Genomic DNA, 27164 nt, shown 5'->3' with positions numbered 1-27164 from the left:
TCAGAAGAGAGTTTCAAGAAGGAGACCAGATGTTGCTGCTGAGCGGTCAGGGCCAGAGCATGACCACTGGGTGTAGTAATATGCAGGGGTGGACCTGGTGTGAGGGGCTGAAGCTGACTGGAGACCCAGGAGGCTTGTGTGGGAGACACGGAGGTAGAGACAGAGGCTGAGCTGAGAAAGGGGACACCGCAGCTGGTGCGGGAGGGGAGGCTGTGGGGCCAAGGATGGGATGTAGGAAGACTAAGATGGGGAAATCTTGAGCACACATAAATGTCATTGGAAATGTGTCCACGAGGAGTAGACAGTGCGGAAAAGAGGATAGTTGGCACCTTGGGAAGTGAGGAAGAGGGCAGAGAACAGGCGAGGGGAGAGACTGGCCTTGGACAGGAAGGTACTCCCTTCCTTCCTGGGGTGGGAGAAGGAGAAACCCGCAGCCAAAGCTGGCCAGTTGGTGGGTTTGGTGCCGAGAGCTGCAGGAGCTGCTGTCGGGAGGTCTTGGTTTTCTCTGCAGAGTAGGAGATGGGATTATCTGCCGAGAGGAAGGGAGGTTTGAGGAGCGTGGAGGAAGTGGAAGGTGTTTTGCGTCAAGCGGCGTGGTAGGGGGTGGCGGGCAGAGAGCAGAGGCCAGCCGACAAGTATGGATCGTCCCAGGAGCCGTGGGCGCTCACAGGGCTCTCACCAGCCTTGGCAGGTTCTTCTGCCTGCCCTGTGTGCTGCCTTGGAGAAGGTGGGGGATGGGGTCATTCAGAGCCTGCTGCAGGCTAGGCAGGAGCTCAGAGTTTGGCGTGTTGGTATGAGTGGTGAGCGTCTAAGCTGAATAGCAAGGGCAGTGAGGATGGTAGGTCAGCAGATGGGGACCCTGGGGCTGCAGGGCAGGTGGTGGGCTGGGGACCCTGAGCAGCTGAGCTGGGCCATGAGGCAAGGGCCTGTCAGGGGGTGTTGGAGGCCAGTTGTAGAGAGAGTGGCAGCGTCTGGGGCAGGACCCCCGCAGTGCAGGGAGGAGAAGGCTCTGAAGGTGAGGGACTTGGGAGCCAGTGGGTTGAGGGGCTGCTGGCATCCTGGGCGGGGTGGTGACAGAACTCACGATGAGAAACCCCCGTGATGACAGCGGAGTTCTCAGTGGGACTGGGGTCTGGGAGTGATGAGTGAGGGCCCCTCTGATGGGACTTTCCCTGAGACTGCCCCGGGGGCTTTGCACCTTGGCCATAGACACCCTGTCCAGGCAGACACAGGCTCAGGCCGCCTCGCGCCACAGGAGCCATCGGGCCACTTGCCCTGAGAAGGGGGAGAGCTGTGGGCACGGCCATGAGTGGTTGTAGGCGTGAGCAGGGATGAGGGTGGCATGGCCTCCATTGCTTGTGTGTGTGATGCCGTGTGTGTTTCGTATGAGACGGTGGATGCGTGAGGTGCTGCGTTAGAGGCCTGCGTGTGTGTCTGTGTGCGTGTGTGGAGAGCCTGCGGTCCAGCGGGAGAGCCGGGCTGTCCGGTGGCCAGTGGCGGCAGCTTGCCTGGAGGGGCCCCGGGAATAACCACGCCACCCCCCCGGGGAGTAGCCCACCTGGGTGAGTCTCCGTCCTCCGTGACCGGTCGCTGTGCCTGTGGCCCCCCACCCTCCATCTGCCTGCTTCCCCCCCATTTGTCTCCCCCAGCCCCCTCCGCACCCCCCCAGAAGGTGACGTGTGTGAGCGTGGGCTCCACCACCGTCCGGGTAAGTTGGGTCCCGCCGCCGGCCGACAGCCGCAACGGCGTCATCACCCAGTACTCGGTGGCCTACGAGGCGGTGGACGGCGAGGACCGCGGGCGGCACGTGGTGGACGGCATCGGCCGCGAGCACTCCAGCTGGGACCTGGTGGGCCTGGAGAAGTGGACGGAGTACCGGGTGTGGGTGCGGGCGCACACGGACGTGGGCCCTGGCCCTGAGAGCAGCCCGGTGCTGGTCCGCACCGACGAGGACGGTAGGCGGCGCCGGGGACAGGCGAGGGGAGGGGCAGGGGACAGGAGAGCTGCCTGCTACGGGTGAGGATGCACGGGACAGCCCGGCAGGACGCTACAGGCAGGAGAGGCTGTGCCTCGGTCTAGGCAAGAGGTGTCCCCACCGGACGTCCCGAGCATCTCTGGGGGACTTCCCATCTTCCCGGTACAGGCTTAATGGCCCCGCCTGGGGAGATGGAGCTCGTGGGACAGCCTGTGCCTGAATCCCAGCCCCGGGGCTCCCCAAGCAGGGGAGCCTCAAAAGGCTGAGGCCAAAGAGGGCGAGAATCAGGGAGACTGGTGCCGGAGACACTAGCGAGGCTCACCTCACTAGACGTCAGGGTGACGCGGGGCCCAGAGGAGACAGCACAGATTGTGCTGACTCGGGCAGGTCAAAGGCCTGGTGCCCCACCTCCCACCTCGGTCCTCCTCCCCACCGAGTGAGGCAGTCCTGGGCCCAAGGGCCGCAGAGTCCCAGGCTCTTCCCCGTGCAGGTGGAGGGAGCCCTCCACGTTCCTCTGCAGGACAGACAGTCTAAGGCAACCGCATCAGGGGTAGTGGGGTGCGGAGGCATGGCACTGGAGCTGTGCTGTGCCCGCCTGACTTCCTTCTCCACGCACCTGACTTCCTCCTCCTTCTGGTCCCCAGTGCCCAGTGGGCCACCACGGAAGGTGGAGGTGGAGCCGCTCAACTCCACTGCCGTGCGCGTCTCCTGGAAGCTGCCCGTCCCCAGCAAGCAGCATGGCCAGATCCGCGGCTACCAGGTCACCTACGTGCGGCTGGAGAATGGCGAGCCCCGCGGCGCCCCCATCATCCAGGACGTCATGCTGGCCGAGGCCCAGGTGTGCCCCTGGGAGGTGGTGGGGTCGGCAGGCAGGCAGGCGAGACTGTCGCATTCCACTTCCTCTTTGGAACCCAGGTTCGCTCCCCTCCCCTGCCTGCTCTCAGAGGGCTGGTGACACCAAGACATGCTGTGGCATTTGGGGAAGCGCTGAGACCAGGAGGTTAGGGCCAGCTGCCAGGATCACTCCCTCCTCTGTCTTGGGTCTGCCCGAGCTGTCCCAACCCAGGCTCGGCCAGCCCCACCTGCCCTGGTGGCAGTCCCAGCCTGGCAGTCACCTCAGTGGCTCAGCCACCGGTGCCAGCAGTGTGGAGCTCTGTCGGCACGCACCCAGGCCTCAGCCCAACACCCCAAGCCCTCCTTGGCGGCTTGCAGGAAATGCACCCGCTGTCTGTTAGGCTGGGTTTTCGAGCTGTGCCTTCCTCCTCTCACAGCTGGGGCGGTCACCTCCCCCATTTGGCTGTTGTCCTGGCAGAGTTCCGTGAATCGGGCCGGGCTGATGTTTGCTCTCAAGGGCTGGGCTCACGGCCCGTCTCACTCACACCTCTACACCCTTCCGTCCTCAGGGGATGGTGCTTCTGCCCAGGAGCTTGGGGTGAGGTTCCTGGGGTATTCTCAGCACTGTTTGGCTATCAGGAGAACCTGGGGCACTGGGAGACTGGGCGAGCGGGCCAGAACTTCCCAGGAAGGGGTGGCTGAGCTCAGATATGAGGCCAGGTCTCAGGATTCCTGGGAAAGGCCTGTAATTGCTACCATGACTTCCCTCCCCACATACTCTGTTGAAGATTCACGACACCTGGCGGTGTGTCTGTGCTGAAGGGCTTTCTGTCCAGAATCAGGGCCGTGAGGGGGTGGAGCCTGACTTAACCCCAGAATGCAACACCCCCCCTACCCCCGGTCTGGCTCTTCACACCACCCCCGTCCCGCAGGCTGGGATCAGACTGGTGTCCTTCGTGCTGCACTTAGGGTTGGACTCACCCACAGGCAGGCAGGGCTTTCGTGTCTCCAGCTCCGGCTGGCTTCAGTTTTCTGCCCAGAGGCCACGCTCTTCCTCCTCTGGGCCTGCCCAGCGCTAAGGGAGCAGGGGGGAGAAGGCGGGCCTGTGACTGCATTCCGGGGGCAGGTTGAGGGCTCTTCCTGGAGCCTCGGTGGGTGGACACACCCACCCAGAAGCATCCCGGGAATGGGGAATGGGCTCCCTCCAGCCCTGCCGCCCCAGGGGACCAGCAGCACAGCTGCAGCCACGGCGGCTCCAGAGAAGCTGCTTCTCTTCGGGTGCCCCCTTCTGGTCCCGAGTGGTTAGAAGGGAGCTGGGCCGGAGGACGCAGGGCACTGTCCTCTTGGTCTCAGATCTCCTGTGACAGGAGGTAAGCATGCGCCCGAGCTCTAGGGAAGCCGAATGAAGGCGGAGGACCTGCCTTTGTAGCCCCTGACACCCGGACTGGGTCATTGTGCTCCAGGCCAGGAGGTGAGCAGATGGGGCCTGGTCCCCAGCCTGGCCACAGGGCCCAGCTGTCCCCCAAGCGCCTGGTCAAGGACATCGCAGCCTGTCCTTCCCCACAGCACCATCTGCTCAGCCCAGGCCTCATCAGTGGCGTGCGTGCCCCCCACGACTGTTTGGCCAGACTTGTCTCCCTTCATGTGTGTGTTCCCATCTCCAGTCTGTTTCTCGTGGTCGCTGACTCCACCTCCCTGTCTCTTTTCATCCCTGTGGTCTGTTTTTCCTTCCTCTCTGTTTCTGTCTCTCCCTCTCGCTGACTGCATTTTCATCTGTCTGTTCTCTTCTCTCCTGTGATCCCTTCCGTCCTCTGGCCCTGTGTTTTGCCTCAATCTGTTTCTCTTTCCCTTCTTGTCTCTCAGTCTCCCCCTTGCAAGGCCCTCCACGCCTACGCCTGGCTTGGATAGCAAGGGCAACCCCCATCCCCCTAGGCAAGGAACCTAGAGCAGGGCTGGGCCCAGGCACACCTTAGAAAGTGGCCGAGGCCAGGAGGGACGGCTGAGGGCCTCCTCCCATATCTTGTCCCCCACTCCTTGCAAGGACTTTCAAGACACCTTCCCAGAACAGGAGCAACTGGGATTGCTGGACAGAGATCAGGCCAGCACTGTGAGGCGGTTGGGCCAGAGGACCCTATGGTCTGGGGATGGCATAGCCCCGCTTCCTGTGCTGTGCTGGACAGCTCTCAACCCCCAGCCCTCCCTCCAGTGCCCCAGAACCTTCCTCTCTCCACCCTCCATGCACCACAGCCTGGAGAAGAACGTCCTGAGAATCAGCAGCAGCAGTAGCGCCAGCCCAGATCTGTGCCTTCCTATCCTGATCTTCGGGTATCCTGGGAAGGAACTGGGTCTTTCCCAGTGCCTGTGGGGCAGGGTCCAGACTCTGAACTTGGCACTCATGGCCTCTGTCATCTTGCTGACCAGTCTGCCCTGACCCTTCCAGCCACAGCGTAGCTTCTGCTGTTCCTGGGACAACATCACTTGCCTAGAGCACACTGCATAATCTGTCTTCCCAAGTGGGATGCTTCTGAGAGTAAAAGATGTTGTGAGTAATCATACCAGGACAGCAAGCTTAGACCAGGACTATTCCTAGCAAACCAGTACAGCCACTTCTGTGTACAATACAGACACTTCCGTGTCTCCCCACCCCTCTGCCTGAGCTGTAGGACCCACCCCCTCAAGTCTGGCAGCCTCTCCCTCTAAGCACCTCCAGGCGGCGCCCTCCGACCCCTCAATGTCAGGGAGCCCTGTTGCTCTGGCCCTCTGCCCTCCAGGTCTCCCCTCCTCAGCCTTGGTGCCCCCAGCTGGGCCTGTGCGGCAGGGGCTGGGATCTTTGGATGGCGAGTGGTCCTGGGGTGCCACCCCTCTAGCCTGTGCCTGCCACCAGCCTTCCCCCAACCAGGCCCCCTCAGGGTCAGAGTCCTTCACATCCTGTCTCCCTTTCTCTCCCCCTCCCGCGGTCAGTGGCAGCCAGAGGAGTCCGAGGACTATGTAAGTAAGAGGTGTGCGAGCGCGGGCAAGACCTGGGTTAGGCTGGGCTCGTGGGACACTCGCCCTCCCCCGCCTCTCCTCCCAGCCTGAGCCGCCAAGATCCACGGGGCACCAGCCACATCTGGAGAAAATTGGCGTTTACGCCGAGCCCCGAGCTGAGCAGCGATTGGCATTTTCTCTAATCCTTACTTCTTGCCTGTCAAGCAGCAATTTCAGGCCAGTGTTCGAGATCGACCGGGCCCTGGCCCTTGCTCTGGCCAGATGGGGATGGAGTTAAATCCAATCCTGATCGTTAGGCCTTATTGATCCCTGGAGTGAAAAATCACCTGCTCCAGGCCCAGGCTGGGAGGCGGGTCTCGGGGCTGGGTTCCGGCATCGGTGTGTTCTGGAGCCCCAGCCCTGGGAGACCCTCCAGCCAGGGCAGAAGGGGCCTGCGAGGGTTTGGTGGCCGCTGCAGTGGCCCCACCCGAGGCTCAGAGCTGGAGGGACGCCAGGGCTGGCGGTGACAGCTGTGTCTCCCCTGCGGCTGGTCCCCTTCCTCTCCACCATTCCCTCTGTGTGGTGTGGCTTGGCCTCCCATGCTGTTTTTCCGCATGTCTCTGGAAATGATGCCTTGGCTGGAAATGGGCATATGGGCAGGGCCTGCCAAGGCAGGGGGACACTGCCCTGGCTGACTTTCAGGCGTCACTGGAGACAGTGTGCTCCCCGGGGGCAGGGGGGTTCCCTGTCCTCTTCATCTCTCTTCCCTGCCCCAGCAAGCTTTGCAAGGCATACGGTGCTCACAGAGCCAGGGCCTGGATGGGGACAGGAGGGGTCCTACTCAGTGCTGCAGGGGGGCGCCTCGGCCCACCCCTCACTTCCCTCTGGTGTGCGTGTGCATGCGTTAGTGTCTACAGGTGGCCCTCTGCCTGTGGGTGCAGGAGGAGCCGCAGGCTGCATGGGTATGCGTGCCGAGAGCCGAGCGAGGTGCTACGTGCGTGCGAGGCTGTCTGCCCTGTGTGTCACGTGTGCCCGGACCTCACGAGGTGTCATTCACAGTACAATGCAGTGAAGGAACAGTGTGGCCCTTTGTTCTTGTCTGAAAGGAAGAATGAGCAGCTTGTCTGCCTTAGGCTGGTGGCTCCCCGGAAAGGCTGGGTCCTCCTGGGCACACATCCACCTGCCTGTACTGCCTCCCGCAGGGTCCAGCACCGCACAGCCCCCCTCCCAAGACCTCTGGCCCCATGTGCCTGGGGTGGCTGGCCCGGTCTGGTCCCTCCTTGCTCTCCTGTGATGGGAATGGGCCCCTCCTCCTCCTTTAGGAAACCACCATCAGCGGCCTGACCCCGGAGACCACCTACTCCATCACCGTGGCTGCCTACACCACCAAGGGGGACGGTGCCCGCAGCAAGCCCAAAATTGTCACGACCACGGGGGCAGGTGAGTGAGGCTTTGGGGTCAGAGCTGAGGGCGGGGCCGAGAGGAGGGCAGGGCCAGAGCCCAGTGCGTGGTTGTTCAGTCCCAGGACGGCCCACCATGATGGTCAGCACCACGGCCATGAACACGGCGCTGCTCCAGTGGCACCCGCCCAAGGAGCTGCCTGGGGAGCTCCTGGGCTACCGGCTGCAGTACCGCCGAGCCGACGAGGCGCGGCCCAACACCATCGATTTTGGCGAGGACGACCAGCACTTTACGGTCACTGGCCTGCACAAAGGGGCCACCTACGTCTTCCGGCTCGCTGCCAAGAACCGGGCCGGCCTGGGCGAGGAGTTCGAGAAGGAAATCATGACCCCCGAGGACGTGCCCAGCGGCTTCCCCCAAAACCTGCGCGTGATAGGGCTGACCACATCTACCACGGAACTGATCTGGGACCCCCCAGTGCTGGCGGAGAGGAACGGGCGCATCACCAACTACACCGTGGTGTACCGTGACATCAACAGCCAGCAGGAGCTTCAGAATGTCACTGCCGACACCCACCTGACGCTCTCCGGCCTCAAGCCAGACACCACTTATGACATCAAGGTCCGCGCACGCACCAGCAAAGGCGCCGGCCCGCTCAGCCCCAGCATCCAGTCCCGGACCATGCCCGTGGAGCAAGGTGTGTGCTGCGGGCACGTGGCTGCGCCTGGGGACCTCTGCTCTCCTTGACTCACTGACCTCTGGCGACTGTGAGCCACCAGCCTCTGGTGTGTGACACTCCAATCTCTCATGACCATGACCACTAACCTCTAGTGAACAGGTGCCACATTCTCTGTGTGCGGCCTCTGACCTCTGCTGTCCTTGGCCTACTGACCTCTGCTGGGCAACTCCAATCTCTCGTGACCTTGACCCACTGATCTCTCATGACTGCATCACTGCTCTTGGGTATGCAACACTAACCTCTTGGGGCCACGACCCCCTGACCTCTAGTGAACATGGGCCACTGTGCTCTGGTGCGCGGCCACATGGCTTCTCGTGACCGAGTCCCACTGACCTCTGGTCACTCTGACCTGCTGTCTGTAAGCTCCAGCTTCACCCGTGCCCTTCTGGAGAGCCTGACCATGGGTCCTGTGGCTTCTGCCCCGCTTGGTTCTCACCATGAGGAAGAGCTGGGACTGGGAGCTGAACTGTGTGCAGTGGAAGCTGGCGGGAGTGGGGGTTCTGGCCCTCTGCAGCCATCCCTAATCCCCTGCGCCCTGCTCCCCCCAATCTCTTCCCAGGGGGGAGCCCTCCAGGCCCGGTTATCCCCCTTAGGCAGTCAGAGGTGACTCTTCCCTCCTTACATCCCAACAGTGTTTGCCAAGAACTTCCGTGTGGAGGCTGCAATGAAGACATCCGTGCTGCTCAGCTGGGAGGTGCCCGACTCCTACAAGTCAGCAGTGCCCTTCAGGGTAGGTGGGGCCGGCTGGCCCGGCACACGCAGTCCTGCTGCGGGGCCCACGTTGCAGTCCCTGCCTGCATGTCTGCGTTCACAAAGCTCTATCCCGCAGGCCTGGGAGGGGGCCCTTCACCCGAACATGCCACCTGCGCCCCCCCTTCCCTTCCCGTGCAGATCCTGTACAACGGGCAGAGCGTGGAGGTGGACGGGCACTCCATGCGGAAGCTGATCGCAGACCTTCAGCCCAACACCGAATACTCATTTGTGCTGATGAACCGCGGCAGCAGCGCGGGGGGCCTGCAACACCTTGTGTCCATCCGCACGGCCCCCGACCTCCTGCCGCACAAGCCACTGCCAGCCTCGGCCTACATCGAGGATGGCCGCTTCACCCTCACCATGCCCCACGTGCAGGAACCCGCACTCGTCAGGTGTGCAGACACGTCTCAGGGGGCTGGGGGGAAGAGGGCGGGGCTGGCCATGCAAAGCCAGGGGAGGACGGTCCTGACTCTCCTCTGCCCACCCAGGTGGTTCTACATCATGGTGGTGCCCATCGACCGCATGGGAGGGAGCATGCTGGCGCCACAGTGGAGCACGCCCGAGGAGCTGGAGCTGGACGAGGTGCCTGGGGACCTGGCCAGGGCAGCCCTGATGGCAGTCCCATTGCGCTGGTTGGCTGTGCCCCGGGGACTCCCCCCAAACTGGAATTATTCTCTGACTGGCAGCCTGCCCGCGTCTCTGAGGAGACGCACTCTGAGCTGGCTCCTGGGAGCTTTCAGAGAACTCCTGGAGGGCTTACAGAGACCTCCCCAGAGGGGTTTGTGGAGGATCCCCTGGGGTGCAAAGTGGCAGAGACATCTCTCAGATCTAACGACTCTCAGGCCCTGTGAGCCTCACAGTCTCCAGGGGTCTAGAGGCCACAGACGGGCTCGAGTGGAACCCCAGCAGTGGTGGGCAGCCAGCCCTCTCTGGTGAGGGTGAGGGGCAGGTTACCCAGAGGCCCCTTCTTAGCAGGTTGGCTGGGAGGAATGGCCCTGCCTGCTGGTGTCCGGCGTGATTCTACACGGACAGCGAGTCAGGCCGGGCTCAGGCCCCTAACATGGATGGTGAGCCTAGCCTCAGCCCAGGAGCGTGTGCTCCAAGGCCCCTGTGTGACTCCTGTGCTCTGCTGCCAGCTGCTGGAGGCCATCGAGCAGGGCAGCGGGGAGCGGCAGCGGCGCCGGCGGCAGACGGAGCGGCTGAAGCCATACGTGGCCGCTCAGGTGGACGTTCTTCCGGAGACCTTCACCCTGGGGGACAAGAAGAACTATCAGGGCTTCTACAACCGGCCGCTGTCTCCAGACCTGAGCTACCAGTGCTTTGTGCTCGCCTCCCTGAAGGAACCCGTGGACCAGGTCTACCCAAGACCCCAGGCCTGACCAGACACCCCCAGACCGTCTCAGACACCCCAGAGGCCCCAGACCTGCACTGAGGTCTCAGGGCACTAACCCCTGGGATCCAGAAGGCCAATCCGACCTGGCCCTAGGGGCTCAGTGAGCTGAGCAGGCCCAGGTCAACCTCTTAGTTCCGGGAGACCTGGCCCAGAGCCCTTTCTCCAGGAGTGGGGGTTGGAGGATGGGCAGTCTCACCCCGGGGCTCACCCGCTCTGCTGTTCCTCCACCGGGTCACAGAAGCGCTATGCCTGCAGCCCCTACTCCGATGAGATCGTGGTCCAGGTGACACCAGCCCAGCAGCAGGAGGAACCCGAGCTGCTGTGGGTGACGGGCCCCGTCCTGGCAGTCATTCTCATCGTCCTCATTGTCATCGCCATTCTCCTGTTCAAGAGGTGAGCGCTCTGGTGGACGGCCACCTGCCCGTGGACCCCCAGGCCCGCCCCGGCTAGACACATGCAGGCCGGGGCAGCCACGCCGGCCTGCGGCCCGGGGTGCACGCTCCTGGGCTCGGAGGGGAGCCAGGAGAGCGAAGCAGTGTGTGTGCACACCCACTGGTGTGAGCCTGGGTGTGATGAGCAGCCACGCACCTTCACAAAGAATCTGTTCGGGTGCATCCCTGGGGCATGTCCGTCTGTCCGTCTCTGTGTTTTGGTGGATGTGAACCTGTCTGTCTCTCAGCTTCAAAACACCACCTTCTCCTGGCCCCCTACCTTCAGTATCCCCTCTGCCACCAGCCCTAGATGACTCCCAGCCTGACTCGCCTGCCCAGGCCTTGAGAGGTCCAGACCCAGCTCCAGGTCCATGTGCCCACGGACACTCACTTGACGGATGTTTATTAAGTTCCCACTGCGCCACAGCATCCACAGCTGTCCCAGACAGAGGGTGCCTTGACCCTTCCCACAGCTCTACCCCCAGGGTCCCTGTCACAGGGGATGGGCTCCCCCCCCCACCCAGTCACCAACCAGAAATCCAGGTGTCACCCTCGACCCTGCCCCCTCCCACTTCCCCCCCAGTCTCTCGTGAATGTCACTTGACCTGCCCCCCCACCCCACCGTGAGCTCCCCACGAGGTAAGGCACACGCACGTGGCACGCCTCAGTCCTGCCTCTTGCGTAGCTGCGGCCTCCTCCTCTTCTCACCGTGCCCGTTCCTCTCTGTCCTCCTCCCAGCCTGAAGGTATTTGCAAAGATTTACTTTGTCACCCTCAGTATAAAACTTCTCAGCTTTAACTAGAGAGTTTTATGGCCTGTCTGCAGCCTGACGGTCCATCAGATGCCTGGCTGCTCTGGCCCCTGCCGCCACCCCTACATCATCGCTGAACTAACGCAGTTCCCGGCCGGCCTGGCCTGAGCCCCTCCACTGCACTCTTGTCCCATCCTTGGAGACGCCTTTCCAGGCTCTGGTGCCACGAGGCTCTGCCAGGCCCCTCCCACTCCCTGCTCACACTGTCCCCCACTGTCTGGTGGTGCTGCCATGGGAACATCGCTGGGCCTGTTTCCAGCACCCAGCCCAAGACTGTCAGCGCACGCTTGTTGGTCCTTGTGTCTGCACACAGGTGCACACCCGAGGGGGCCTGTGCCCAATGCCCCGTCTCTCCCTGCCTTTGACCCTGACCCTTGACTCGGTGCCTGCTACCTGAAGTTAGCTCCTTCCTCCCAGGGTGAATAGGGACAAGCTCGCCTGGTTCAGGGCCGGAAGATCCCTGGGTGGGGAACCTGAGGAGCGACTCCCATACCCACTCAAGCCCCCTCCACTGCCGTCTGTGTCCTGGTGTATGCCAGGAGAGGTGACCCCCTCCCTGTGAAGGCCACGTGGGTGCCGTAGATCGGTCCGCAGTGTCCCCCTGTGTCATGAGAGGGCCTGAGCGTGTGTGGCAGAAACAGTGACGGTTCCTTTCTTCTGTCCTTGCCTGTCTCTCGGGACCTAGTAAACAAGAAAGGTAGGAGTCCTTCCTTCTCTCTTCACACGCCTCCCCCTTCACTTCTTGTCCCCCTGCGCACTGCGGGCCCATCGGGGAGGGGCGCTGCTTGGACCAGAAGCCTCCTGGCCTGCGGCTGTCTGGTCAGCTCAGCAGACGCCGGGGCCAGCTCTGTCACTCTCTCCACCTGCGCCCTGCACAGGGGGTGCCCCTCCTCAGGAGACAGGCTTAGCTCAGAACTCCGATGCTGCCCATGCATGCATAGGCCGACTCGGAACTCCCCAGAGCCTGCCCCCGGCTCCCAGGTGTCTGAGGTCGCCACAGCGCTGCAGGAGACAGAGCCTGGCCTGCGTGCGAGGAGCGCTGACTGCAGGGCAGTGGGGAAGTGTGTGGTGCGTACTGACGCACACTCGCATAAGTTTCCTCCCCGACACAGCTGTGTCCACTGCGCAGAAGCCTTGAATACTTGTCAGCAGATGGACCCCACAGTCTGTCTTTGATCCTGTCCCTGTAGACTGGGAAGCCGAGGCCAGCAAGGGAAGACTCTGCCCAGCTAAGGGAACGCCTTCCCCTGCTGCTCTGCGCCTTTACCCTGATCCCAAGAGCCAGACAGCGGGGGCCCAGCTCTCTGTGATGTTTGCATATCTTATGTGTTGTTTGCATGTTTACTCCTGGTGGCTCCTGCTGCCTCAGCGTGGGGGTCTTGCGGACAGCAGCCACTGCCCAGCCGTGACCTGTCCCCGTGGGAAGGAGCCACCAGCCTCTGCGACCCCTTCCTTTCTTGCTGTGCTGGCCCACTGTCCACTCCCTACCCCTGCTCTCTCCCCATCCCACCCTATGAGGCTGCTCTGGCCCTGGCTCCCCTGCGCTCAGAGACCCCAGGCCGGGATGGGAGGGGCAGAGCTGTGGACACAGAGCTCTGGGGCAGCCAGCCATGCCACGCGTCTCTGTCCTCCTCCTGGACCTCGGTTCTCACCTACCACCCTTCTGCCTGTCCAGGAAAAGGACCCACTCCCCATCGTCCAAGGATGAGCAGTCAATTGGGCTGAAGGACTCCTTGCTGGCCCACTCCTCCGACCCTGTGGAGATGCGGCGGCTCAACTACCAGACCCCAGGTAGGGTGGCTCCGCCAGCCTGCCTGCCCCGCCTGGGTGTGCCGGTCTCTGCCCAGGGACGCTGGCCTCACCCTGGCCCCCGTTTCCTGTTCCTGCCTTCTACCCTTCTCCCTGAACCCATTGACTGTGATGAAGTGACCAAGGAACCCCTATATCCAGTGGCTGGACAGGCGCTGCAAGGCCTGGAAGCCGCAGTGGGTGGGGTGAAGCTCCTTAGACCCTGACCTGTCTTCAGTCAAGCCCTCCAAATATAGGTCCGGGATCTTCACAGAACCCACATCCCAGCCCCTGTACCTGCATTCTGACCCCTGCACCCAGAAGAGGGGTTTGTTGGGGAGGGGATGGCTCATCAGATCTTGTGGCAGGATGGGGGTGTCTGCATCTCACCCTTCCTGATGGCTGGGCCCAGATTTTCTGTGTGAGCCCTGGGACCCAGCACAGGACTTGGTGCCTGCCCCTCCTTCCCCACCACTGTCATGGGCTCTCTGGATGTCATTCCCTGTCTGCACCCCAGCAGACACAGCTCAGACTTCTTCCCGGGGGAGGCAGGGTCATTCCTCGGCTCCCAGGTGCTCTTTCCATCATGACACCTCTCGCCCTGGGCTGGGGTTGCCTCAGTGACAGTCTTAGCTCTGTGAAGCCAGGAATTGTCTTCCTCCTCCGCCATCTCTTGGGTTGTGCGCATGGTGGGTCTTGCTAGGTGCTTGTGAAGCACACAGCTGAATGAATGAGTGAGCTATAGCACACACAGGGTTTGTGTATGCACGAACTACTTAGCGCTGAGTGCTGAATGACCGCACCATTTCATGGCTGGAAACAACAGCAATGATGTTAGTCTCACAGCTTTTATGAGTCAGAGATTCAGACAGGAGCATAGCAGGAGCAGCTTGTCTCTATTCCAGAATATCTGGGCCCTCGGCAGGAAGACTCATAGGCCAGAATCATTTAAATGAGAGGTCAGCAAACTGTGGCCTGGGGCCAAATGTGGCCCACCACCTGTTTCTGAAAATAAAGTTTTATTGGAACACAGCCATGCCCTTTCATACATGTACGGTCTGTGGCTGTTTTCACTCTAGAGTAGAGTTTAGTAGATATGATACATACCATATGTCCTTAAAGCCAAAAATATTTACTTTCTGGCCTTTTATGGGAAAGTTTGCTGAGCACAGAATCCTGGGGACTCGTTCATTCTTGTGTCTGGTGCTTGACACTGGAGTCAGCTATGGGTCCACCTGGGGTTTTCGGCTCTCTTCCTGACAACACTCCAAGTGCACGTGTCCTGAGAGGGAGAGAGCCAGGCTGTTGCAACCAGGTGTGCTCAGATCTGCGAGGAATCAGAACTCCAGGGTGCTGGGGTCTGGAGGGCAGAGAAGCCTCCCCTGAGAGGGATGCGAAGCCCTGGGGGCCGTAGGCAGGCAGAGGGGCTGGGAGAGACCTCCTTTCGGTGACAGTGGCAGGGGCAGAAGCAACAGGGGCGCTGTGTCCTGTAGCATTGGAGCTGGGCGTGTTGAGAGCCCAGAGCTGAATCTGGAGGGGGAGTCACAGAGGGTGCCTGCACGCCAGACTAAGGGGTTTGGATTTCATCTTGAGGGCGCCAGGGAGGCATGAAGGGTTTTCAGCAGGGGAGCAGTGGGGTCAGAATTGAGCTTGAGAACTGTCACCCTGGCTGTGGTGTGGAAGGCAGATTGGAGGGGGAGAACCTGGGGAGGCAGACCGTTGTGAAGGTGCTGAGGACCTGGGCGTGGGGGCTGGCCGTAGGGGCCTGGCTGAGCAGCAGAGCTTGGGCCTGATTCCCTGTGGGGTGAGGAAATAGGGCCAGGGGTCCCAGGATGGCTCCGTGGTTGCTGGTTGAGCAGTGGGATGGCAGGTCCAGGGGGACCTCCACACCAGCATCCAAGCCTGCAAATAGATGAGCTCTCCCCGGAGAAGGGTGCAGAGAGGGGAGAGCGCGGCCCAGGAGCAGCCAGGGAAGGAGCTGGTATGTTGAGGAAGGGTAGATGCAAGGATGGCCAAGGAGGGGGAGCCAGACAGAGAGGGCGTTGGGGAGAGGAGTGTCTCTGAGGCCAGGCTGAGGGGGCTGTGCGAGAGCCTGTGGCTTTGGCGGTTGGAACCTCGGAGAGGTCCGAGTCCCGGGCAAGGAGCCTTTCAGCGGGTTGAGGCACTGCCAGTGGGGGATGAGCCAGTGGATATGCAGGCCCTGCCGGGGTCTGGATCCCTGTGGCTGTAGGGATCTGGGAAGGGAAGGCAGGGTGGAGCACAGGGGACCCAAGGTGGTGGTATAAGGGATGGGGGACCAGAAGGTCAGGAGGCTGTGGCCCAGGGTGGGCCTCGGGGCAGGGTATGGTGAGGGTCATCAGAGGTGCTGAGGTCAGGGGACGGGGCTGCTGGTCGGGAGTGGGGTCTCTGTGCACAGGGTTATCCAGGGAGGGGAAACAGCGACCAGAAAGAAGGGCTGGCTGGAATGGCAGCACTGCTGAGTGTCCTCCTTCCCATGTTTTTAGTTCAGCGAATGTTTATTATTTTCTCTCGTAATCTAACTTCTGAAGATGCTTGAAATGCACAGAATTGCTGAGAGAGCGATGCGGTCCCCATCTGCCCATCCTTGCTGGGGACTCACCCTTCTGTTTCTCACCACACGTGCCTTCCCTCTCTCTAAAAGCACACTTCTCTTTTGCCAAATGATCTGGAAATAGCCAGGGTCAAACTTGGTTACCAGAGGCCACAAGGTTGGCTTGGACCTAGAATTTCATCACAGGAAGAGGCCCCCAAGGCCGTGCAGGCTCTAGTGGGTGGGAGAGGGGCGTCTGTCACTTGGGCGGGGTGGAGCAGAAGGGGCTGCGGTGGGCCAGCCCTCTGAGCTCCCCAGACCCCCACTGACTGCGATCCAACAGCAATGTAACCAGAGGTTAACGGGTGTCCTTCTCTTGCCCCGCTGTTTTTGTTCTTTTTCTCTGCAGGTTCCAGTGTCCCCAGTTGCCCGAATATCTCAAGTTAGTTTTTCGCGTTCCCCATCTGGGGCCCACTCTGGCTTCTGTGTGTCTCCTCTACTTCTCTCACCCGTCGCCTCTCTCCTTCCTTGAGCTCTTCTCTTCCCTTTTCCTGTCTTTGCTCCACTTTCTCACCGCCCCGTCTTTTCCTTCTCCATCCCACTCTCTCCTCACCTAGCCCCCTTCCTCTGGCCGCCCCCTCTTGTCTCTGCCTCTCCCACCTCCCGACTCAGTCCGACTCCTTTCCGGTGCCTCTCCCATCTCCTCGCCCCAGCGTCTCCCTCCTCTTCTCTTCCTCTCCCTCCGAGTTCTTCCTCATCACTCTGCCGTATCGCCGTACATCATGATCACTCCATCCACATGCTGGGTGCTGGGATGATGAGGTCACAGAGCCTCCCATGGTGACTGGTGCCTTGAGGGCAGGAGCGCTGTCCAGAGGAGGGCCCGCGGGCGGGGCACAGGCTGAAGCAGCCCAGCCCCATCCCGTCCGCCGCCCTCCACCTGGGCGTCCGGCCCTGACCTGGGAGGAGGGCCAGCCACTCAGCACCGTGTCACGTGGCCATGCCCACTCGTGCCCACGGCATACATACCCCCTGCCCTGTCCCCTCCCGCCCCCCGGCCGCTGTGTGCCCTGCCACCCCTGTCGCCGCATGTGCCACTGTCTCCATGCCACCAGTGCCGAGTGCTCCATGGTCACACGTGTTCACATGCGCACATACATGCATCGGGCTGTCTCCGCCACCGGCTCAGGCCCCACGCTAACTCTGCTCATGTACCCCCCCTGCTCCCAGGTATGCGAGACCACCCGCCCATCCCCATCACCGACCTAGCTGACAACATTGAGCGCCTCAAAGCCAATGATGGCCTCAAGTTCTCCCAGGAGTACGAGGTGAGACATCCCTTCACCGCCACCCCCACCACCACCATATGCCTGGCCCCAGGCCAGCTCCTGTCCTGCCTCAGGCCCCTGCTGTGTGTTTGGGGAGTGGGTGGTGGGCTCCAGGCTGCCCAAGAGCACAGACTGAAGGGGTCAGCAGTAGCCAGTGGGGAACTCAGCTTCTTAGGTACTGGGCCTGGTCAAGACCTTTCAGGCACGCCAAGATTAGGACACAAAGTCACATGCCCCTGTGCTAACAGAGGCAGATAGAAGGTCATAAACACAATTAGTAATAACAGCTGGCATTTGTAGAGAGCTCCCTGCCAGCCAGCTCCAGGCTAGGCACTCTGCATGCACCATCTATTTATGTCCTCCCTACAACCCTATGAAATGGGAACCGGTGTTATCCCATCTTACAGATGAGGAGGCTGAGGCTCTGAGAAGGGAATGACTTGTCTAAGGTCACGTCACTGATGAGTAGTGGCACCCGTCTGGCAGCCTATGCCTGCACACGCGTGTGCTCAGAGTGTCTGTCACAGAGATGGGGAGTCTGGGAGCCTGACTCCTGCCGCCTGGGCTGCAAAACCCTCCTGCTCTGGGTGCTTCCTTCACTGTGGTTTCAACCCTACCTGCTTCCAGAAGGCACTAGTGGTAAAGAACCTGTCTGCCAGTGCAGGAGACATAAGATATGTGGGTTCGATCCCTGAGATGGGAAGATCCCCTGAGAAGAAAATGGCAAACCCACTCCAGTATTCTTGCCTGGAGGATCCTATGGACAGAGGAGCCTGGTGGGCTACAGTCCATGGAGTCACAAAGAGTCATGCGGAGAGTCACAACTAAACCGACTGAGCATGCATGCACGCTGGGGGCTCAGACTTCAGAGCACTGCTTCACGACCTGGAGTCAAGGCTTCTAGCTCCCAGCTGGAGAGGTGCTTTGCTAGTGAAGGAGGCGATAAGGAGAGCCCAGACTCCCCTGAGGAGTACTGGCGAAGGTGTTGTTAAAGCATCTTCTGCCTCAACCCCACTCAGTCCCCACCCCTGGCGCAGGCCTGGCACAGGATTCGCCTCAGTGGATGATGGATGGATGGGTGATTGAAGGGCTAGCTCTGCCCTGCCTGTACATCCACTTCCCTCCAGTCACACGTTCACCCTCCACTGTGCTTGCTGTCCTGGGCACCAGGGCTCCACTTCCAAGGGCTGTGGGTCAGGTTTCTGCAGAGGAAATTGAGCTTGGCAGGTGAACTGATGATCGTATCTGCCTAGAGGACAGGGTGCTGCCTCTTCCTGTGGAGCTCCCACTGGGGGGCCTGCCCTGCACAGGGCCCCACCACAGGGGGGATGGAGCCACCGAGTCAGGCTCCCTGCCTCCAGTTCCCGTGAGGCCTTCACTCATCCATTTCCACGTCCCACTAACCCTTCCTCCTGTGGGGCCCTGCACCCCACTGTCCAGGCCAGCGGTGTCCTTCTCTCACCTTCTGCTGCTTCTCTGCTCCCGTCTGCGCTCCCCTTACAGACCTTCCTCCTTCAGGAAGCCGCCTCTGGCCACCCTGGCCTGCCAAGAGCTTTTCTGCAGCCAGGATCCGACAGCTCTGTTACCTTTAATGATGAGCATCATCAGGCACTTAGCTTGTGCTTGCCACTGGGAGTGTGGAGACAAGTGCCCACAGGGAACTCAGTCAGTAGGGAGATGAGTGCAGACAGATAACGCTAAATGTGACCTCGTGCCGTGGTGTTAAATATGCAGATGTGCAGAGAAGGTGCTCCGACAGCAGCATGAAGCAGGCAGGCTAGGGGTGGGGTGCTGGGGTCTCACGGAAGTGCTCACTGACCTGGGGAGAGTGACAGGCTGGTGCAGAAACCAACAGGCAGGTGTTGGGCTGTGCTGAGAACTTCGGGTCGTATTCATCTGTAAAAGGAGGGTAATAATAGAACTGGTTTCATAGGAGGATTGGGAGAGGGAATACAGAGTGCAGAGAATAGCGCCACGCACACGGTAAGATTTTGCTGAGATTCAGCTGTTATCATCCGAAGTGACAAGGAACCATGGAAGGCATTAAGCAGGGAATTGATCATCAGATTGGCATTTTATAAGGATTGTTCTGGCTGCAAGACAGAAAGAGGCAGAGAAAGAGACAAAGGAAAGAGGCAGGGAGATGCCCAGTCTGAGCAGGGGTGGCCCAGCTGAGGCCCTGGCAACAGGGTGGCGAGAGCCAGGGAGCTGGGGGAGCATTGGGACGTGGTGACGGATGAGACGGGGGGCACAGAGGAGTTTGGAGGATGACTGACAGGTTGTGGCCGCGGCTTTGGGGTAAACGAGGACAGAGCCCTTCACTGAGACGGAACCCCAGCAGCAGAGCCAGGTTTGCACAGGGCAGCTGATAAGCTCAGCTTGGCAAGGGCTGAGACTAAAGAAGTGTGGGGCATCCTGGTTGGATATCAGGGGCCTGTGGGCTCTGCAGACTGGGGCTCAGGGGAGACTCTGGGCTACAGCTGAGTTATGTCAGCTCCAGCATACGGCCGTGAGGTCATCCAGGAAAGGTTGGAGAGTTCAAAGAGGGCCTAGGAATGAACCCCAGAGAAGCACTGTGTCCTGCCTCCGAGAAGGAGCAGCTGGAGAGGGAGGAGGAGAGCTGGGCGAGGCCGTGCAGTGGTGTCTGGAGCCCAGCAGCATTGGGTCATGCACAGCTGGCCGCCTCTCACTAGTGCTCTCGTTGGCTAGCTGGGTGCAGGGCTTGAGGGACTTCCCCTGCCCTCTCCCCACCCCTACCACTCTCCTAGGCAAGGGGATTTGGTACCTTGGTCAGAGGAGTCTTCAGTCTGTCACCTTGCTGACCAGTTCCATGGTAGCCTCTGTGCTCCATGGCTGGGGAGTTGGGGCTCAGCCTTCCCCAGCAGCACAGGACAGAGCCAGTGACTGTGGCCTGGGAGCAAAGGCAGTTGTGGGCACAACCTGGAAGGCTGGGTCTCCTGGGGGCACTAGGTAGAGATCGGCTGTTACCCCGCTCCACCTGCCTCCTTTCTTCCCTGCAGTCAATTGACCCAGGACAGCAGTTCACGTGGGAGAATTCAAACCTGGAGGTGAACAAGCCGAAGAACCGCTATGCCAACGTCATTGCTTACGACCACTCTCGAGTCATCCTTACCTCCATCGACGGTGAGCCTAGGGCAGGGCCCCCTCGCATCCTCTGGCTCTCCTCCTCCTCCTTCTTACTGGGTGACATCTTCTCCTCTGGAAGAGGCCCACTGACTAGGTTGGAGGCCCCGAGATAATGCTCTCCCATGTCCCTTCCTGCCCGTAGGTGTCCCCGGGAGTGACTACATCAATGCCAACTACATCGACGGCTACCGCAAGCAGAACGCCTACATTGCCACGCAGGGCCCGCTGCCTGAGACCATGGGCGATTTCTGGCGGATGGTGTGGGAACAGCGCACAGCCACTGTGGTCATGATGACGCGGCTGGAGGAGAAGTCCCGGGTAAGGCTGTTCAGGGCTCTGCTGAGCTTGGGGGGTCAGGTATAGATACTCGGCCACCAGCTGACTTCGGGCACCTCTTCTGTCCCTGTGGGAAGACGCCCTTCAGGGGACTTGCCAAGTACTATCGTTCTCCTGGGTTGTCCTCGTATCCCAGCTGCTGGGCACTCCTGGGACGTGGTGTGTTCCCCAGACGCCAGTGGGTTCCTACCGTGTTAATATGTTGTCCCAGATGCTGTCATTTTCCAAGAATGTTAACATGTCCCCCAGTTACTGCATGTTTCTGGGATGTTCATGTGTTCCCTAGATGCTAGAGTGTTGCTGGGGCCTTAACACATCTCCTGAGTTAATTAGTGGAATAGAGCTGCTGTTATCTGCTTTTGCACAGCAAAGCATTGACTGGAACATAAAATTTACAGAGCTTGAAAATGGTGTATAAACGTTACGGGTAAATTTGGCAGAAAACACGCCTGGTGCGATCTGGTCATGAATAAATGATTTTCAATTACGTCCCTCGTTCCCCTCACGAGGGCAGGGGTGGCGGCCTCGTGTGAGGTCCTGATTTGGTCTGGTGAGGGGGTGGCATGATGAATCTGAGATCTCGGGGGCTAGGGGCCTGGCAGCTAGCACAGCTGGACCTTCCACCAGCTCCTGCCCTGGGCCCTGCCTGTCTGAGCCTTTGGGTCCCTCTAACCCCCTTGCCCGCTCCCCCTGCTGTCTCTCTGCAGGTGAAATGTGATCAGTACTGGCCAGCTCGTGGCACCGAGACCTACGGCCTCATCCAGGTGACCCTGCTGGACACAGTGGAGCTGGCCACCTACACTGTGCGCACCTTTGCGCTCTACAAGGTACAGCCCTGCCCCCGTGCCCGGCCCCAGCCTGGAGCCTATGTACCATGGTCTGAGCGTGGTGTGCTGGGGGAGCGGGGGCGAGTGGGAGTCCAGTGTTGGAGGTCAGGGCTTGGAGGTGTGAGCGGGCCATGCCGGCCGGTGCTGTGGGCGGGATGGATGGAGGCAGCACCTGAGTTCCTTCAGGCTGCCCCGTGTGACTTCTGAGTCCCGTCGGAGAGCCGGGGTCTGGCCTTGGTGTTGGGGCAGGCTGTAGCAGGCATGCTCCTTGGTCACTCACTCCATCTCTGCTGCTGTCCTCCGCAGAGTGGCTCCAGTGAGAAGCGGGAGCTGCGTCAGTTCCAGTTCATGGCCTGGCCAGACCACGGAGTCCCCGAGTATCCGACCCCCATCCTGGCCTTCCTGCGGCGGGTCAAGGCTTGCAACCCGCTGGACGCGGGCCCCATGGTGGTGCACTGCAGGTGAGGGGGTGCTGCCACCAGGGCTGGGTCAGAGGTGAGGGAGGCCTCTGCCCAGGCTGAGTCCTGTTCCCGCAGCGCGGGCGTGGGCCGCACGGGCTGCTTCATCGTCATCGACGCCATGCTGGAGCGGATGAAGCACGAGAAGACAGTGGACATCTACGGCCACGTGACGTGCATGCGGGCGCAGCGCAACTACATGGTGCAGACTGAGGACCAGTACGTGTTCATCCACGAGGCGCTGCTGGAGGCCGCCACGTGTGGACACACGGAGGTGCCCGCCCGCAACCTCTACGCCCACATCCAGAAGCTGGGCCAAGTGCCTCCCGGGGAGAGTGTGACTGCCATGGAGCTGGAGTTCAAGGTGGGCTCTGGGCTGGGCCTGCCTGGCTCCAGCGCCTGGACCGGGTCATGGGGACGGCCCCCCCCAGGAAGCCCGGCCTGACCACCCCTCCCCTCTCGCTAGTTGCTGGCCAACTCCAAGGCCCACACATCCCGCTTCATCAGCGCCAACCTGCCCTGCAACAAGTTCAAGAACCGCCTGGTGAACATCATGCCCTACGAACTGACCCGTGTGTGTCTGCAGCCCATCCGCGGCGTGGAGGGCTCCGACTACATCAATGCCAGCTTCCTGGATGGCTATAGGTCAGCACGCTCGTGACTGCCCACCATGCCTCTGAGTAGCTGGGCCCGTGCCTGGCTGGTGGGGAGCACAACAGGGTTGGGCTGGCCCGGAAGACCTGGGTGGGCTTCCTAGAGAAGGGGTGATCTGAGTGGGGCCCCAAGGGGCTAGGCAGCCATGGGGAGACTCGGGGCAGCAACACCTCCAGCATGTCCAGTCTTGTGTCCGCCCCAGACAGCAGAAGGCCTACATAGCCACGCAGGGGCCTCTGGCGGAGAGCACCGAGGACTTCTGGCGCATGTTATGGGAGCACAACTCCACCATCATCGTCATGCTGACCAGGCTTCGGGAGATGGGCAGGGTGAGCACACCAGCAGCCTTCCTCAATCGCATCCTTTCCCTTCCGGCCCCGTAAGCGTAGTCTCAGACCCTTACTACCACCTGCGGCTCCCAAATCCTCTGGAACCTGGAGCTCGCCTTCCCCGCTCCTCTCTTCCCCACCTCCTCCCCTTCTGACCCCAGGGCCGGGCCCTCTGTCCACAGGAGAAATGCCACCAGTACTGGCCTGCAGAGCGCTCTGCTCGATACCAGTACTTTGTCGTCGACCCGATGGCTGAGTACAACATGCCCCAGTATATTCTCCGTGAGTTCAAGGTCACGGACGCCCGGGTGAGTGGACAGGGGAGTGTGTATATGTGCATGAAGGTATGTTTATAATACTGCCTGAGCCCCTCTGGGGTGGGGGCTGCCTGCATGGTACCCCAGCTCCAACCGTAGGAATCTAAGGTAAGGTGTGGGGGCGGCGAGCCCGTTTCCCAATATGGCTTCAGGGTGCTTACCTGTGCTGATGCATTGCCTGCCTGGCCAGGGGGTGCTGCCACTCCAGCCCTGACCCTTGGCCCTGCCACCTCTCCCAGGATGGGCAGTCGAGGACAATCCGGCAGTTCCAGTTCACAGACTGGCCAGAGCAGGGCGTGCCTAAGACGGGCGAGGGCTTCATCGACTTCATCGGGCAGGTGCACAAGACCAAGGAGCAGTTCGGGCAGGACGGGCCCATCACGGTGCACTGCAGGTGGGGCTGAGCCCGCGGAGGGCTGGGTGGTCGGGGGCCTGGGGGCAGGAGCCCTGACCCAGCGCTCTCCCTTGGCAGTGCTGGTGTGGGCCGCACTGGGGTGTTCATCACGTTGAGCATTGTCCTCGAGCGGATGCGCTACGAAGGCGTGGTTGACATGTTCCAGACCGTGAAGACCCTGCGCACACAGCGCCCAGCCATGGTGCAGACGGAGGTATGCAGGCCACTGGCCAGGCTGAGGCTGGCTCCTCCCAGACACATGCCAGTGGCGTTGCCCAAGGCACAGGGGAGGGGTGAGCCGGACACACTCCCCACTCAGCAGCTGTTGCGCTGGGTGCCAGCGGTATGCCTGGCTCCCAGCTAGGGTCGCACGTGGCAGTCCTTACAGGGGTACACAATCTAGGGGCAAACTGGGGTGGCAGGGGGGAAGCCCGAGCAGATGTCTGGGTCCGGCCCCTGCTCCTGGCCAGCAGAGGCCAAGTCCATGAACCGTTGGCTGCAGTGCATGTTCTCTTGGCCATGTTGGGGGGTATCCGCCCATGCTGACCGGCCCCCTGTCCTGTAGGACCAGTATCAGCTGTGCTACCGCGCGGCCCTGGAGTACCTCGGCAGCTTTGACCACTATGCAACGTAACTACCGCCCCCTCTCCTCCGCCACCCCCGCCTGGGGGCTCCGGAGGGGACTCAGCTCCTCTGAGCCATACCGACCATCGTCCAGCCCTCCTGCACGGATGCTGTTGGGACCACAGCATTTCAGGAACATTGCCACACCACACAGAGAGCCCAGAACTGCCCTGGGCGAGGGGGTGGGCCCGCAGGCAGGCGCCACCGTGCAGTCTCTGTCCGCTAGGCCTGCCCCGGAGCCACTGCGAACTCTCTGTTCTGCTGCCGCGGTTCTCATGCTTCTCATTGGGTGGGGGGGATGGGAGCGAAGCCTCCCTTTTTATACATTAAGTGGGATTATAGACAGGGATTATAGCCTCTTCCCTCTGACTTTTCTTTTTGCAAATTCTTAACTGCAGACTGGGCTGCTGTGGGGGACGGGGGAATAGTTTGTTTTCTCCTTGAGTTCACTTTGGATCCTTTTCTTTGGTACGACTTTCGCTGCTGCAGGATGGAGCGTGCCTTCCCCATGTGTGTGGAGCCGGGGCCGCCAGCCTGAGCGGAGGCACCGCTGATCTGGCTGCCCTTCCAGTCCTGCTGACAAGACCCTGTTTCAGCCAAGTGCAGGGAAACACATTTGGGGGGTTTAATTTCTGTTCCATTTTTCCGTAAGAGCCTTATTTGAGGCCCCACAGACAGTGGTGGGGAGAGGAAACGGGAAGCCCTCACCCCCAGTCGTCTATTCCAGTGCGTGTAACATTCACAGCCCAGAACCACAGGTGTGTCTGGGGAAGCAGGCGTTCCTCATCACCATCGTGTTTTGCAAAGGTTAAAGATAAAGCAAAGACGAAAAACAAAAAACAAAAATCCAAAAAAAAGAGAAAACCCAAGAAAAAAAGAGAGGTACCCCCTGGCCTCGCTTCAAACCCTTGAGAGGGTAGGTGACTCTGGGTGCCTGGGGGTTCCCTCTGGGTCCACAGAGCCTGCCTTTTGTCTGGCATTGCAGGATGGCACGGTGTTGGGTAGGCTGTGGGTCTGGCCACGTGGCCGAGACGGTGGGCACTGGTCAGGGTGTGTGCCACGCCCCACACACCTCAGGGCCAAGCAGGGGTGCGGCTGGCCGTTCAGGTCCAGGCCAGTGGGCCTGGTAGCACACGTCTGTCCTCCGAGCGGGGGCCAGATGACTTCCTTCCCTGGTTTGCAGCTGTCTTCAAAGCCCCCAAGGAGCTCTCTTTTCCACTCCTTCAAGATGCCCTCCTAAACCAATGTGGCAAGACTACTGGACTTCTCTCAATGGTACTATCCTCAACCCTTATTATCTCGGCTTGCTGGGGGGCAGGGAGAGGGTCTCTTTCTCTGGGCAGCACTATCTAGGTAGATAAGTGGGGGCGGGAAGGGTGCATAGCTGTTTTAGCCGAGGGGCGCGAGACGGGCGTCCCCAGGTCTAGCTAGGCTGTCGAGACCAACAGTCCAGGGTTGGTGATGTTGAATGAGACATTCGTTTTTACCTTGTGGACGCTAGTGCTGTAGAGTTCACTGTTGTACACAGTCTGTTTTCTATTTGTTAAGAAAACTACAGCATCATTGCATAATTCTTGATGGTATTAAATTTGAATAATCAGATTTCTTACAAACTGGGTGTCTCGTCTCCGCTCTTTCTGGAATGCGAGTCTGGGCTGTCAGTCCCTCGGGGTGGGTTCTGCCGATTTCCTGCTCCTCCGGAGACAGTGTGACTGTCCTGAGGATCTGGTGACGAGACGGGCTCCCAGAATGGTGACCAGTTTCAGATGGGAGCCTGAAGACTGAGCCACCAAGTGTGTGGAGGGAGCACCCTGACATGAGCCCCAGCTCCCGGGGCTGGCAGCACACTCCTGCCAGAGTCTGGGTCGCCACATCCGCTTCTCCTTCACCTCCTCCCTCTCCCTTTCCCCTGCTGTGAGGAAAAGAATGAAACTGCGGCAGTGGCGGCCAAGACCATAGGAAATTGGTTAGAAGGATACTAGTAATTCCCACAGTGTGGGTGTCAGACCCAGTGTGGCCATCCGGCTCCTGGACACAGAGCAACATTTGTAGTGGTCTCTCCACTGGTAATCAGATAAGTCCTACCAGGTTGGAACCTTGGAACTTCTGGGGATAAGACAGACAAAGTCCAGAACAAGTGGAGAAGAGAATACATGTGATCAGCAGTGACCAGACTATAGAGAGTATTGTGGTGAGCCCAACACAGAGGTGCTATGGCAGCACCTCACTCTGCAGCAGGATCAGGAAGGGCTTCCTGGAGGAGGTGACGTAGGCTGGATTCTGAGTGTTACATAGGCTAAGTAAGGTTTTGTTTCAAAAGATGAGAACAGCATTTCCAATGGAGAGAGTAACTTGTACAAAGGCTTGGAAGCAAGAAACAGACTAACAAATATGGTAGACTACAAAGAACACCCATGACTGGGGTAGACAGACATAAGGAGACTGAAGGCAGCTGAGGGGTTTGAGCTGGTTGTGGACCCTCTGCTGGGTGGGCGCGTCTGTACCATGCTGAACAGAGGCTGTATACCATGCCTTTGAGGCCTTCGCTGCCCCCCAGTGTTGCCAGAGGTCTCTTTGGTGGCCGTGGTTTCTCAAGCTCCTAGCTCAGTGCCTGGCATATTTCTTTTCATTCAGAAAAACAGTGCCAGCATTGCATTATTCTTGATATTAAATTTAAATTTCCTAATAATGAGCCATTAAACACTTTCAAGTGAGGGTGGGTATCAGATTGTCACTTGAAGAGCAACAGTATATGAACTGTACGAGGCAGGCTCTGCATACACTGCTTTATGGACATGATCACTTAGCCTCAGAACAACTCAGCAGGCCGACCACACAGGGCAAGTCAGTGCCAGAGCTGGTTATGGCTGTTCCAGAGCCCCTGCTCTTTCCATTGCCTGGTGCCAGGCTCCCTCTTGGCTGTCACCCCCTCCCAACCCACTCCTCGAGGCTCCAGGGCTCCCCATCTACAGGTTCCCCGATCAGGCATCTCTTCTCTTCCTCCCTCACCCTCACAACTAGTCACCAAACCCTGCCCTTTTGGCCTCTTCTGCACCTGTTTGATTCTCTGCATTTCCGGGACCCGCCCTCTCCTGCCTGGACTGCTG

General features: G+C 60.3%; 1 protein-coding gene across 3 annotated transcripts in view; it reads left to right on the top strand.

Annotated features, from left to right (window-relative positions):
* PTPRF (protein tyrosine phosphatase receptor type F) overlaps nucleotides 1–25670 on the top strand; it is a 79455-nt gene extending 53785 nt beyond the window's left edge. For 2 of the 3 annotated variants that reach the window (XM_044945133.2, XM_025288930.3), the window contains 23 exons: nucleotides 1650–1955; nucleotides 2620–2813; nucleotides 5771–5797; nucleotides 7099–7216; nucleotides 7296–7874; nucleotides 8549–8646; nucleotides 8808–9061; nucleotides 9158–9251; nucleotides 9806–10024; nucleotides 10301–10455; nucleotides 12980–13095; nucleotides 16874–16971; nucleotides 19992–20115; nucleotides 20261–20436; nucleotides 21162–21281; nucleotides 21588–21742; nucleotides 21818–22103; nucleotides 22206–22384; nucleotides 22596–22722; nucleotides 22905–23030; nucleotides 23279–23433; nucleotides 23512–23647; nucleotides 23999–25670. In XM_044945133.2, the coding sequence (XP_044801068.2) occupies nucleotides 1650–1955; nucleotides 2620–2813; nucleotides 5771–5797; nucleotides 7099–7216; nucleotides 7296–7874; nucleotides 8549–8646; nucleotides 8808–9061; nucleotides 9158–9251; nucleotides 9806–10024; nucleotides 10301–10455; nucleotides 12980–13095; nucleotides 16874–16971; nucleotides 19992–20115; nucleotides 20261–20436; nucleotides 21162–21281; nucleotides 21588–21742; nucleotides 21818–22103; nucleotides 22206–22384; nucleotides 22596–22722; nucleotides 22905–23030; nucleotides 23279–23433; nucleotides 23512–23647; nucleotides 23999–24067 (3911 nt within the window). In that variant the 3' untranslated portion in view covers nucleotides 24068–25670. The remainder of the gene's footprint in view (nucleotides 1–1649; nucleotides 1956–2619; nucleotides 2814–5770; nucleotides 5798–7098; nucleotides 7217–7295; nucleotides 7875–8548; nucleotides 8647–8807; nucleotides 9062–9157; nucleotides 9252–9805; nucleotides 10025–10300; nucleotides 10456–12979; nucleotides 13096–16873; nucleotides 16972–19991; nucleotides 20116–20260; nucleotides 20437–21161; nucleotides 21282–21587; nucleotides 21743–21817; nucleotides 22104–22205; nucleotides 22385–22595; nucleotides 22723–22904; nucleotides 23031–23278; nucleotides 23434–23511; nucleotides 23648–23998) is intronic. The other variant, XM_044945134.2, reaches the window with a different exon arrangement.
* Nucleotides 25671–27164: the final 1494 nt, after the last annotated feature.

This window comes from Bubalus bubalis, chromosome 6 (assembly GCF_019923935.1).
Source record: "Bubalus bubalis isolate 160015118507 breed Murrah chromosome 6, NDDB_SH_1, whole genome shotgun sequence".
In the NCBI taxonomy this organism is placed as follows: Eukaryota; Metazoa; Chordata; class Mammalia; order Artiodactyla; family Bovidae; genus Bubalus; species Bubalus bubalis.
This window is presented reverse-complemented; position numbering and strand designations above follow the sequence as displayed.